Raw genomic sequence first — 14,688 nt, 5'->3', positions numbered from 1 at the left:
ATTTTGATCAGGGACATGTGGAATCCATCATCTTGTATAATTCAGCCCACACCTTCAGTAGCAAGAAACCATTAGGGGACAAAGTGGAAGAAGTTCAGCTGCAATGTTAATTCCCCCACTATGACAATTTGCTGCTGGTGTGTTTATCAGCTAAAAAAAAACAAGTTTAATATTAAACAGATAATTGGGAACAGGTTGAAGATTAACTGTAATCTTGGAATTTGGCTGTTCACTTTGAATGATTGATGCATTTCCTCAAGTTGCTGCACATAGATTATAGGTTATGTATGCTAGTCTTGGGTTTTAGCTGCTGAATACATATTTGGTTGCCTTAGTTCTCATTAATATTACTGTGTCTATGTTTATCCATTAGCTGTTTAAGTGAAGCTATCATGAAGAATGCTCTGTTTTTCAAAATTTATGAAAGAGTAGAAAAATCAAATAAACATTCATAATATGAAACTCCTAACTTCAGGTGATAATTCTGATGACACGTTTGATTGCACTGGGTGTGTAATTTAGTTTCAAAATTGTTAAATAACAATATCCCAACGTATTTTACTTTATCTGTAAATATCTTAAGTAGAAATAGTTAAAATAGATTAAATCACTTACTTATTCTGGAGACCATATTTTATTTGCCTTTTTCATGTAAGCAATTGCTTAATGGCTTCTATCTCAATAGAACAGAGACAATTACATCCGGTCATGCAAGTTGCTTCCTGATGGTCGCACCCTGATTGTTGGTGGGGAAGCCAGCACGTTATCTATTTGGGACCTGGCAGCTCCAACTCCACGTATAAAGGCAGAGTTGACATCCTCTGCTCCTGCCTGCTATGCTTTGGCTATCAGCCCTGACTCCAAGGTCTGTTTCTCCTGCTGTAGTGATGGTAATATCGCTGTCTGGGATCTGCACAATCAGACTTTAGTCAGGTAAGAATTGGTTAAATTCCAGAAAATTTGAATGCTGATTCTTGTAATTTGTGTTGTGCATGTTTCAAAAGTCAAAGAGGCAGGAGGTTAATTGTTTAAAAAGAATAAAATTAAAAACTCTCAAGGTGCATATGCAATTTTAACTTTTTTTAAGCTCAAGGTTTAAGTATAGCATGGTTCAGATGTTAATAGTCTGACCATTTTGAGTCTGTAGGTCATGGATTCAAGTTCCATTACAGAGTACGTGGCCCAAAGTATTCACCTAGTCGGCTTGACTCGGGAGACCTTTAAAATTGGCAGGAGGATCCTGATTCCAGGATCCCCTAGATGTGCTATTTTGGGAGTGCCTTTAAAGGGTGTAGGCTGCTTCCTGTCAGAAGACCACAATGGGCACTCCCGACCTGGCTGGCTCCATTGCAGAGATAGATATCTTATACTCCTTTGCAATTTTCATGGCATCAGGCCAGGGTTTTATTCATGGTCCCTTAGCGGAGCCATAAATCCTAGTTTACATAAGGGGACTTTTCAAAAGGTAAATTGAAAATGACCCTTCTTATACCCTGTCCTACCTAAATTATGCTGGTCACCCAACCCCATGACTACCTCCATGCTTCCTATACCAAGCTCTGCCTTTCCACCCATACCCCAAGCCAAGCCCTACCCTTCCACCGAACCCCATGTTCCCTCATGCTAAGCTCTGTCCTGCCACCCATTCCCCATGGGCCTGCATGCCACTATGCCAAACTCTGCCCTTCTACCCATCCCTAAACCCCCTCCCTCCATGCCCATTTACCCATTGTAGAATCAATTAAGCCTATCGTATAAAGTGTGTGCACAAAAATGCTTGAAAGTAAGTTATTCTATGGTGGTTCGGTGGCGTTCTGGTTAGCACTGCTGCTTATGGCACTGAGGACCTGGGTTCGATCCCGGCCCTGGGTCATTGTCTGTGTGGAGTTTACACATTCTCCCAGTATCTGCGTGGATTTCACCCCTATAACTCAAAGGTATGCAGATTAGGCGGATTGACCGCACTAAATTGGCCCATAATTGGAAAATTTATTTTTAAGAAGGAAGAAGAAAATAAGTTATTCATTAAAATCTTTTCCCCATTTTTGAAAAAAGTCTGAAGTACAATGCAATAATATAAGTGTCAATCATCCAGGCCCTTTGAAGTTTCAAAAAACAAAACCCTTGAAACCATTTAACTTATATAAAAAGAAATGATGAAATTAACAGCAGAGTTCAAAGAGCCTGACCTGTTAAATCAGACATTATTTCCCCTGGGGAACTGGTGTTCCATTATTCAAATCACTGCCTGGGCTCTTTAGCACTATACCCTGTAGGTCACTATGCCCTGCAGTTACCATGCACTTGAACTTCTTTGCTTCTGGCTTCTTGAAAGGATCAGCTGCTGGAGACCCTGTTACCATAGAGCCAAACCTCCATGGTGTATTACTGGTGCTGTTTAGGGACGAGGAGAGTGGACATTCAGTACCTGAGAAATGAATGATCAGAATAGCCTCCCCTGGCTACAAGGGGAAAGAAGAGGAAGGAATAAGTTTACCAAGTTCATTGGGCAGCTAGTTGCTCAGAAGGAAAACTGCTGGCAATGCATTATGAATGCTCTGCAGGAAGGCAAGGGCACCAGACATCAGAAAGTCATGAGAATTGAAAGAGGGGCAGGAAGGCACAGAAGCCAAATCCTCAATACAGGATCCACTGCAGAAGACGGAAGTACCTGGAGGTGACTGAGTCCCAGTGCCGCAGGAAACTATGACTCTTAAGGAAAATGGTCACTAAGGGCGGCAAGGTGGGACAGTAATTTGCATACAGCTCCAGGGTCCCGGGTTCAATTCTAGCCTCTGATGACTGTGTGGAGTTTGCACTTTCTCCCAGTGTCTGCGTGGGTTTCCTCCCAATGCTCTGGTTTCCTCCCACAGTCCAAAGATGTGCAAGTTAGGGGGATTGGCTATGCTGAATTGCCCCATAGTGTCCAAAAGGTTAGGTGGGATTACAGGGTTACGGGGAAAGGGTACTCTTTCCAAGGGTTGGTGCAGACTTGAATGGCCTCCTTCTGCTCTGCAGCGTTTCTATGATTCTGTCTTTGCACTTGTCGCTGACGACCTTTCAGCACTATACCCTGTAGGTCACTATGCCCTACAGTTACCGTGCACTTCAACTTCTTTGCTTCTGGCTTCTTGAAAGGATCAGCTGGAGACCCTGTTACCATCATGTAAAAGGCTCTAAACCACTGCATCTTGCTGATCACAGATGATCTCTTTGCCAAAGCTGTACAGCGCATTCATTTAGTGGGAGGCACAGCCTTGCAGGGGCAGGGGGTGTCAATGTATCAGAAATTGCATATATTTTTTAGTTTATTGACAACTCCAGAATATGAAAGAATCAGCACGTGCTAAAAATGTCACGAAAATCAGTAATTTGCGAAAAGCATTTAAAGACATTAAAAATACAAAATCACCAGCTCTCAAGCCAGCACACACCTACCACCAACCCGCTCCCACCCCCCCATAGGCCCCAATGGTAGCCCCACATCGGTGGAAAGACGCCCAAATGAATAGCACAGACCAGGTGAATGGGACACACCAGTGCAGAGCACCTGTGAGTGAGAGAGAAAACACCCACTTCCCTCCCAAGAGAGGGCACAGATCAAACCAAACAGTTCCTTTAACCAAACCACCAGCTGCAAAGCCAGCATATGGACACCTCCCACCCCTCGCCAACAGTAGCTCCACATCGGTGGAAAGGTGCCAAACGAGCAGCACATCCACCAAAAAAGGACATACCAATATGGGGATTGGCGGGAGAGAGAGAGAGAGAACTCTCTTTACAAGACAAACAAAGACAAAATACAGAGCAACCACAAGAAACCCAACAACCAATTATGTACAAGGCAAAGCCATCAACACTCAAGCCAGCGCACGTCCCCCTCCCACCCTCCCTCGGCTCCAGCAATAGCCTCACGTCAGTGGAGAGGTGCCTGCAAGCAGCACAGTCCACCAGAAAAGGATAGGCAGCACGCGTTGAGGAGATACAGAAATAGGGAACACTAGCACCGGGAGGGATCCCTCAACCCCTAGTGCAAACAGAAGGGCTGCAACTAGCGAGCACCCAGCCGCTTGGCACAAGAAAACATACACATCAAAAATACTATAATAACCATACAATCTCCCAACAATAAAACAAAAGCAACATTAGTACAAGCAGTACACATAGTCAATTGGGCCACCACCCTGCTGCTCTCTCAGTTCTGGCATCTGGTCTTAAAACACCATCCAGTCCAAAACTGCAAAAGCAAGTCTGTTCTCCTCCACTTTCAGCCCAGCAGCAGGCCAACCAAAATTCGCCCTGTGCTCCACCCCCAGCCAGTAAGCAGAAAGGCAGCCAGTGACAAGTATGAATGCCAGGCGGGCAACTGCAGGCATATAAACTCTCTCGTCTCTCACCCTTGCAACCAACTGGCAGCAGCAACAGGCTTCTCTTCCCCTCCATCCAACCCATCGTAGCACTGTTCTCGCTTGACATAGTCCAGGTTTCAACGTCCGGAAAAAGCAGCCAGGATACAGAATAACGCACCAGGTCCAGAAGTAGGGTTCCAGCCAAAAGCATTGGGAGCTCAGAGGAAACACAGCCTCCAGCAGCAGCAAGTGCAGGCTTTGGCAATGACACAGTTAAGCTAATTACATTGTTAAAGACAGGTGATGATCATTGGCGCTAAAAGAGTATAAATGGACACAGTATTGTTCCTCCACTATGTGCTATTAATAGGGGGCATTGAATTTTGCCTGAATCTCTAAATTTGCCCAGATGCAAGGCATCATAATTAAACCCATGTGGCCAACTAGGCACCCAATGACTGGCCAGTGAAATTTAATGTAAGGAAGGGCTTCCATTCCCTCATTATCCAACTGGTCTCTGACCACAAATATTTCCTCCATGGCCTGGATTTTACAGGGCTCCATGTCACACAATTCCCAGTTAAAACATCAATGGGGGGTCTGTCCACAATCTCAATGGCTGCCCTGCAGCAATTTAACATTGGGAGCAGCATTAAGTGCTTTAAGGTGAGACGTCATTTTCGGAGAATGAAGTCCTGCCTTAGAGATCTGCTGATCGATCAGATGGCTGGTAGCTCTCTCGTCCCAGCAGCGGCAACTGAAATTACAGGTCGAGCCACCATGCCAAGGATCCCAGGTGAGTTTGGCATTAGAAATCTCAGTGAAGTGGGAGAGAGGACGAGTTCAAGAAACTGAGAGAAGGGTTAATGGGAAGAATCCCTTGGTGGGGTTTGCTTCAATAGGGGCCAGGGCACCCACAAAGGACCCCCGATCCCCAAACAACCCTTGCCTGACACCAGCCTCTGCAATTAAGTCTGCTGGGCTTAACCTGGCCCTGCTCTTCCCGCAGGTAAAATATCAGCGGGGGAGGAATGTGGCCCTTAAGTGACCATTTAATGACCTCCATAGGTGCAAGAGTGGGTGGGCTGCCTAACGCCATCCCTGCACCCTGTATAATTTCAGACAGGCTGAGGTAGGCAAGTAGGCAGCAAGAAGATTACCTGGTGGATTTTACCTTCCTTGCCCCACCCAATCCTGCTTTCAAACCCTCTGGCCAGGAAGCATAAAAGTTTGCCCCATGTGTATGCTCACTTTCCTGGCAGATGCCATGAATCCTTCATCCTCTGCCAGTCCAGGCTGCCTCTGATCTTCACTCTGACCCCAACATGCATCGATAGATCCTAGGGGACAAGGGGTATGCCTTGAGGAGAGAACTACTCACCCTTCAGCAGGGATCCATGCAGAGGCACAGTGCCGATATGGCCAATGCCACCTGCTCACTAGGACAACTATTGGATTTCTGGTAGATGCAGTTCTGGTGCTGGACCAGTCGGGTGCTTTCCTCCAATACCCTCCTTGAAAGGACTCCGTTATTGTGGTGGACTGCTGATGCTCCATAGCATGGTCCTTCAGAGAGGTATGAACCTTGAGGACGATGAGGCCCTGGAAGAATACAGCTCAATGGGGAAGGAGCAGGTGGTGAGAGTGGAGACAGAAGAAAATGACACTGAACAGCGAGGTTCCCCGGCTGCTTGATGACATGATCTCCTCCTGCCGTCCTCTGGGACGAGGACCTCCTTTTCTCTGTCACTACCTCCAGAATTAGAATGAAATGCAGGGTTGGCACGACCCTGCTGCCAGGCCTCTGTTTCCCCTATAGCATCTTTCATCCTTCTATGCAGTGGAAGGCTTTGACACAAACCTCTACAGGATAACCAGCAGCCTTAGTAATAGATTAAATGAGTTTCTAAGAGTTCCACATTTCATAGAACCTGCATCTGTTCCCACCCCACTGGCAATAGGTGGACAGGAAACCCACCTTCACCCAAATTTACTGATCCCTGCCCAAAAGTCCAAACCTTAATCAGTTTCCCACTGGATGTGAGTTTCTAACGATGGGCGAAATTCTCTAGCCTCCCAGCGGCATGCTTCATAGCGGCGTGAGATGGCTGCCATTGGCCGGAGACGGGATCATCCGATCTGCCGCTATCCCCATTAAATCCATTGCACACCGGACAGAAACCAGTGACAGGGTGTGCTGACGTTTGGACCAGAAGATCCCGCTGGTGCGAACAGTCGTGAGATCTCACTCCTTGTTTCCCACCTTTGTGATGAAAGTTCAGCACAGTGTTCCAATGTAGCATTCTTCAACTTTTGAATAATGTTTCTCGTTGATCTTTTAAAGAGTGACTATTTCTTCTGATATATAAATTGACATGTGTATAGTGCAAAAAGTTGGTGAATATGGTTAGTGATGTAATAAGCACAGCAAAATTAACTAATGAGGAAATTTGCTCAAATCTGTTGTTTTCTTGATGTGAATAGGCAATTCCAGGGTCACACGGATGGAGCCAGCTGTATTGACATTTCAAATGATGGCACAAAACTTTGGACGGGAGGTTTAGACAACACCGTAAGATCTTGGGATCTCCGAGAAGGAAGGCAACTACAGCAGCATGACTTCACATCCCAGGTGTGTATGTAGAGAATGGAAGAATTTGGGGGGAAAAAATTGTAAAGTAAAATAAGAGCTTCAGATAGCAAAACAAACAATGCAAACTTGAAGTGGTTTCTGAATATCAAATAGACAGATACTATTGCAGCAAAATAAGATTGAAGCATCCCAAAGATGTGCTGATCGATTCTTCATGAATCTATATGGGAAATACACCAATGTTTCATTCTTGATCAAAGATTTGGAATGGGAATCACTGCAGCATAGGAAAGAGAAAAATAGACTGACCATAGAATCCACAGAATCCCTAAAGTGCAGAAGCAGGCCATTTAGCCCATCGAGTCTGCACCAATCCTCTGAAACAGCACCCTACCTCTGCCAAATCCCCCATCTTTTCACCATAACCCCATCTAATCTGCTCATCATTGAACACTGGGGCAATTTTAGCATGGCCAATCCACCTATAAAATATGGAATGAACAGGTGAAAATTGACAGAAACAAACTGGTCCTCTCCAGTAATGGCAAAACAACATGTTGACACCACACGAACCACCAAGACAATTTGTTTCCAAGACAGTGTATCCACAATCTTTCTTCCCAAGGACATCCCCACAATGGAACAAGTTGCCAAAGTAAATAGTCACGCCCCATGAAATCTTCAAGGCTCACCATTATCAGGAATACCATCTTGCCAGGTCATGCCTAGTTTAGCTAGCACTACCCGCATACATGTTGGTGGAAAATGATGTGATGCTGACACAACTGAAGCAGCAGCTTAATGGTTGAACAAGCTATTGGAAATGCTTCATAAATATTGGTTAAGATTCAGAGATGTGCTCTGTATTATTTTATTTAGTTCATTGGCATCAAGGTGTTGTAGTTACTCTTGGCATAAGCAAATCCATTATTATACCAGTGGAAGCCATCCAAGATGTTGCCAAACCGCTATCCATCAGCAATGACGATGTGATGCTGCAGGTTGTTGATAGCTTCGCATATCTAGGCTCAACAGTCACCAGCAATCTATCACTTGATGCTATCATTAACACACACATTGCAAAAGCTACAGCTGTAATATCCCAACTGAGTAGGAGAGTGTTGAACAACAACAACCTGACTGGGAACACCAAACTGCGAGTCTACCAAGTCTGCGAATCTACCAAGTCCGCATACTCCGTGCAGTGGTGAGACTTGGGCAACATATGCTCAGCTGAGAAAAGGCTGAATAGTTTTCATCCTCGCTGTCTCAGTGGTGTACCCTTGGAATCACTTGGCAGGACAAGGTCACAAGCCTGAGGTCCTGGAGGGTGTTAATTTCATCAGCATGTACTCAATGCTTAGCTAACAACATCTGTGCTTGCTCAACCATGTTCTTTGGATGGATGACAGACGTATACACAAAGACCTTCTGTACAGTGAATTGGCAATTGGGTCATGACCTCCTGGGCATCCATACCTCTGCTACAAGGACACCTACAAGCAAAATACAAAGATGGCAGACATCAAAACTGACAACTGGGAGGCAAATGCTGATGACATCTGGTGACCCCTGGAGGCTGACTGGAGGGGCTTTGGAAGAGGTGAGCAGGGGAACCAAAAAGCACAGCTGGCTGAGAAGAGAGCCCAGGAGAAACAGAGGTCGGCGATCTTGAACCTTCTTAGTCCACCGTCTTTCTCTACAGGAACTTGGTCTAGGGCTACTATGTTTGAGTGGGGTTCCGGAGCCTCAGCAATGCTGAACAAGTTGACCACCATGCACAACGCTGAACAAGTTGACCACCATGCACAAGCCTCATGAGACTGAAAGCTGCCTTTGCAAGCTGTTGTTTCTAACACCTACTGATATGCTTCATGATAGTGTTCTGAAGTAATTCAATTACAATTTTAAATGCCTGTTTTTTAGGATTTTCTATTTATAACAATGGAATGCTTTATCTAAAAGCAAAAGGCAAACCTTGTTACATTTTGGACGACTACATAACTCCACTGATGGGTTATGAGTTCAGAATATCTTTTTTGCAAAATTGATCATGTACTGTTCTCAGACAAGTACAGAGCTTTTAATTGGTCCCTTGTTTACAAAATCAATATTTTGTTATTTTTTTTCTACTAGATATTTTCATTGGGATATTGTCCCACTGGAGAGTGGCTTGCGGTTGGAATGGAAAACAGCAATGTAGAGGTTCTGCACGTGACAAAACCAGACAAATACCAATTGCACCTCCATGAGAGCTGTGTGCTGTCCCTGAAGTTTGCTCATTGTGGTAATTTCTTGTTTTTAATACCGCTTATTATGTTATTATTTGTGTTGATAATATTGCATTTCAAACTATTCTTAAAATTGTAAAAAACCTGAGGATTATTTTAAATATCTGCAGGACTTCTCCCCTCATCTTTTTGCACAAAGATGGGGAGGGGACAAGAATTGTTAGTTTATATTTGAACTCTGTCAGCAGTGGCTAGGACAGGAGACAATCCATTCTGACCTCTGTTAACATGGTGTGAGGGTGATTTTAACTCCCAGGTTTCATCTGCCCCCCCCCCCCCCCCCAACCTCCCTCCCAGCTATGATTGGCAGTAGTACGATGAGGGAAATGTCCCTGGCACTCGGTTATGTTGATTCTGACCCTGAATCCTCTTCTCTCCAGTTGGACCTAGGGGAAAGTCACAATCAATTCACTACTCAAGTCCATAGTTAAAATAGCTAATGGACTCTGATAACTCTGATCTGCACATTTGATGGAGCATCCCGCTGGTTTCCAGCAGGTGCCCTTCTTGCCTACTCAGATGAATAGATCAATCCTGTGTGATCAATGTGGGATTCAGCACATGATCCCATAGGAGATGTTAAATGCCTCCCCAATTTTCACCGAGTGGGCAAGGTTCTAATTGCCCTTATCAAAAATTGTTCCTTCCTGGGAAGAGAGGTTCTCTATTTGATTCTTTGCGAATAGTCAAAAGGAAACAATGTCAAAAACGGAACCTACTATGATTGCTTGTATCAGCTCACTGCTAAAGGGAAATTAAGTTATTTTTCCCACCCCACATGCCTTGGATTCTAGAGCTGATATTTACAATACAGAATATTGTGGACATTCAGTTGGCGGCACTTTTTTTTGTCTTCACAAAAATATTTAAGATGACTATAGGATCACATCTGGTGAGGAAAGGGACAGAAATGATTCAGTACAGTATTTTTAATGTGCCTGGCCCCAGGCAATGGTTTAACTGTCCTGAAATTTTGAGGCCAGCCTCCAAATGCCAGGTTCTAAACACATTCTGAACTATTGGCATTGGTATTACAGTTCTAACATCCTCAAGCCAACAGTTTTACTTTTCAGAATTAAGGAGTCCTCTCAATCATCAATAATCTAGGAATGCAATTCATAATGTCTCTGTGTGTGAATAAATAGAGCAATTTTAACAGACTGGTTGCATACTAATTATGTGTACAATCCCCCAACTACTTTCTCCCCCTCCCAACCTCATAAAAGTGCTAATTGGTAATGAAAGCCCTCTGGTACCTCTTTATTACTTCCTTTTTATTTTCTTTGATGTTTTCTGGGTTTTCTTTTTCTTCATTTTAGACTACTCACTTTAAAGTGAGTATGGCCAAAGGAAAATTGCTCTTATGCACCAGGTTTGGCCTATCAGCGAAAAGGGTCAACCTTCATAATAATTTGGGTTCAAACCAAAATTATTTAGGAGTAAATTTACAAAAGATAGAGGACTTAAATGCTAATGATTCAATTGTACACTTATTACTATGGTTCAATTAAGTGGTACTATTTAAGTTTTCAAAATTCAGAAATAATTTCTTACAAATTCAGTTAAGTACAATTATCTACTGGCAAATAGTGGGATGTCGGTTAGCTCAGTTGGCTGGACGCTAGTTTGTTGATGTGGAGCGACGCCAATAGCACAGGTTCAATTCACTTCTCAACCTTCCCCCTCGCTTGAGGTGTGGTGACTCTCTCAGGCTAAATCACCACCAGTCAGCTCTCTCTCAAAAAGGGGAGAACAGTCTATGGTCCTCGAGGACTATGGCGACTTTTATTATTTTCACTGACAATAGTGAGCCACACAGGAATGTAAAAGCGGAAAGTCCAGAGCTTAATTGATAAAGAAGTAGACGCATAAGGAAATTATAGGGGTTTTTTGACAAATTTGAATCTAGAGATGCAAGTTATCACAGAAAATGGTGTCTGGTCAAGATATTACTTTAAAAAAAAATGTTTAGTGATTATAACCCAAAAAAATGTTTCTCAAAATTGTGAACTCTTGTGTTCTTAACTAATTTCTAGGTAAGTGGTTTGTAAGCACTGGGAAGGATAATCTGCTGAATGCCTGGAGGACACCTTATGGAGCAAGCATATTTCAGGTAAGGATGGATCATTTATAATTATTGTAGAAAGTAGTGTAGTTCAACGATCCCTTCTCGTCATCTGTTTGTTTGTGCTAATCTGTTTCACTGAGGATGCTACTTTACTCTCCCTATCAAAGTGAATTTAAGCATTTGATGAAGGATTGGTTACAGATCAGTATATGTACTAAGCTTAGGCTGTCTCAGTGCATCAGTTCATTGTCCTTTCTTGAATCTGGACTGCAAATAAGCCAAAAACAAGGATTAAGAAATGAGTTCAGGGACTCTTAATCCATTCCCCATTGAGGCTTAGTTCATAGCACAACAGATGTTCTGATGAAGCTTTACAGTGCATTGGTCAAACTATATTGCCGACTACCATACCATGCCATAGAAAAGACGATTTATGTATTTGAAAGGTTACAGTGAAGAACAACGAGTATCATCCCAAGTATAATGGAAAGATGTGAGCACCTTCTATTTTAGACTCTGATTAATATCTCGCACCCCTAAGGAAGCCAGCACAATTTTTTGTTTGTTTAAATTAACAAGCAAGAAAATTGGATAGGTTCCTTTATGAACATGCATTCCCTGGTATGGCTTCCAAGCAGTCCAATTCAGTATACTCAAACTGCTCAATTAGCTTGCAATTTTTATTGTGGATCTGGTCTGTTAGATTCAGAACTGAAATTTCCACTGGGGTATGTTAAATAAGTGCAACTATTAGTTGATGCTGTGGAAAGTTTTGCAGAAGCAGTGTTTGTACAATAGCCGAAGCAAATGGTGCTGTGAAGTCCATGGTGCCAATACTGCAGGCTAGAAATCAGCAACAAACAATTTTGATGAAAGTTAGGATTATTGACTTCATTTCTAATTGGACACCTACATCACTGGTTCTATGGGTGGGCTGAACACACAACCCACTTACAGCCATGATACAAGGCTTATATTGCCATGAAGCTGCTACTGTCTGAAGAAATAATGGAAGAGAAAGAAACATAAACCAATTGGGTGGGGCCAATAGCATTGCCTTGTTCACCTCACAGAACTGCCATTGAGATTGAGGTGTAACCATCAATGGAACATTAAGTTAAATGTGATACTGCTAAACTCTGTGTGATGATGAAAATTTTAATTTTCTAATCTCTAAGAAAATACTGATTGGTTCTAAGTGCTCCCTAATAATACAAACAAACTTATTTTCTTTCCCTTTCATTGATTTGGTGCTTTTGTTTTTCAAATCTTCACAGTCCAAGGAGTCTTCTTCGGTGCTGAGCTGCGACATCTCAGTGGATGATAAATACATTGTTACTGGCTCTGGGGACAAGAAGGCTACAGTCTATGAAGTTATTTATTAGGAATGGAGCCTGAACACAAAGATACCTTTCACTATAGCACTTTTGTTAGATTTGATCTTTATGGCTGACTTTGCAAAACAAAGACTTCAACATCCTTGTCATCATTTCTCAGCTCTTTGCTGTGTTTGATCATAATTTCTGGACACGACCATCTAATATACAATACCCACTGAATGGATGGGACAAGCTTCTTTTGCCATTAATTGAACGAAGGACCAGAAGGTTTCAACTATTTATTTTATTTTTCAAGACGTTTTATAATTAATTTCACCAAAACCCGCTCCAGCCTTGGTGATAAAGGTTAGTTACACTCTTTGGAAAAGGGCTGGAGGGTGGTACTTCATTTCAGTATTGATTAGTATTGTGTTTTATTATTTCTCCACTATATTACAAAATTGGTGAGATGTTCTTAATAGGACTATCAAGTTAAAGAGTAATATTCTTGAAATTTGCCAAAAGTAAAGCTTGCTGATATTATGAAGCTCAGGCAACAGAGATCTTAAGATTTGATAGGTCCGAGAGTGAAATTTATTAGTATTGTTTTATCAAAAAGCCACAGGCTTGAAAATAACAAAAATTATCACTTCACTATATATTCCAGGCATTGTGAAAAATAGGGTAGAAATTCCAGGAGGTGTGAAACATGCTGATTGGCTCAGGTGTTTTACATATTGTAAAAATAATTAATTAGAAATTATTAAGCACCTCAAATGATTTGAAATTCCCTGAAAAGTAAGTACCACAAAAGTGACCAATCAAGTTCCTGTGTTTTGTGTAACAAAAACTCTTGAGCAGCTAAATTGGCTCCCCAACTCACCACATCATATATCCCAAAAAATAATTTTTAATGGAACATGCAAAATTAATTCTGAACATATTTACTCAGTTTATCCATTCCATATCTTTTTCTCACATGGGTATCCCCTCCTTCCGGGTGCTTGTTTACCTTCTGTTCATTGTCCAAAGTTTGGATCCATCAGTTAGTCCTTTGGATTGATAGGCTTTGGGTCTCTGCACATGCCTTACCGCCCTTTACCGCCCATTCTTTAACTTTCAAACGGTTAAAATACACCCTCAACTTGCTGTCAATCAGCAAGTCTAATACTGCTTTCCAGGCCCTGGTTCTGCCTTCTCAGTCCTACCCCAGATTCTTTGCACTCTCCGCTCACTTCTTAAGTGCTCTTGAAATGTTCCCTATTTTGCCTTCCCTCTCCTAAACCAATGAATGGTTGTCTCTCAATCTATTGAAGCCCTCTTCTACCCTGAAAATTAGTTGTGGTCTAACTGCAATCCTCACTTAATTTCTGACCTCATTGGTCCCAGTTTCACTTCTCAACTTCATTGTTTCTCACTTCCTGACTTTGCCTGTCACATTCACTCCTGTGAGCATTGTTATGGGAGGTCAACTAGTGACTTGTGAAAAGTAGTTTGTTTTTGCTAACTTAAAAATCTAACATTATTATCAAGTTGAGGATGGGTAGGGGACAAAGGGGGTAAATAAATCAACTGTAACTCATTGTCTAAGATGTTTTATCTATTGTGGTAGTTGGAGGCTTTGTGTGTGGGTTTGTGACTGATGTTCATGATCAGCCTTTAAGTAGATTTGAATGTCAACAGGATTTACATCCAGTGCACCAATACTAATATAGCACGTCATCTGTACATGCACAATAATGGAAGAATAAAGTGAGTTACAATCAAGGGGCTGTCATGAACTGTCCAGATATTACTGTATGAACCCTGAGATTAATGTACTATTTCAAACAGGATTTATGGCTGCTTCTAAATTAGTGTCTCCTCACTATAACACTTGGATATAGGGTGGCATGGTGGCTAGCACTGCTGCTTCAAAGCTCCAGGGTTCTGAGTTCAATTCCAAACTCGTTTGACTGTGTGGAGTTTGCACTTGCTCCCCGTGTCTGCATGGGTTTCCTCTGAGTGCTCCGGTTTCCTCCCACAATCCAAAAATGTGCAGATTAGGAGGATTGGTCATGATAAATTG

General features: G+C 42.6%; 1 protein-coding gene across 1 annotated transcript in view; it reads left to right on the top strand.

Annotated features, from left to right (window-relative positions):
• LOC119970380 (transducin-like enhancer protein 4) overlaps positions 1-14,387 on the top strand; it is a 315,711-nt gene extending 301,324 nt beyond the window's left edge. The window contains 5 exon segments of the mRNA XM_038804901.1: positions 686-933; positions 6,834-6,981; positions 9,079-9,229; positions 11,270-11,346; positions 12,579-14,387. Of these exon segments, the coding sequence (XP_038660829.1) occupies positions 686-933; positions 6,834-6,981; positions 9,079-9,229; positions 11,270-11,346; positions 12,579-12,686 (732 nt within the window). The 3' untranslated portion in view covers positions 12,687-14,387.
• Positions 14,388-14,688: the final 301 nt, after the last annotated feature.

Source organism: Scyliorhinus canicula, chromosome 8, assembly GCF_902713615.1.
Source record: "Scyliorhinus canicula chromosome 8, sScyCan1.1, whole genome shotgun sequence".
NCBI lineage: Eukaryota > Metazoa > Chordata > Chondrichthyes > Carcharhiniformes > Scyliorhinidae > Scyliorhinus > Scyliorhinus canicula.
This window is presented reverse-complemented; position numbering and strand designations above follow the sequence as displayed.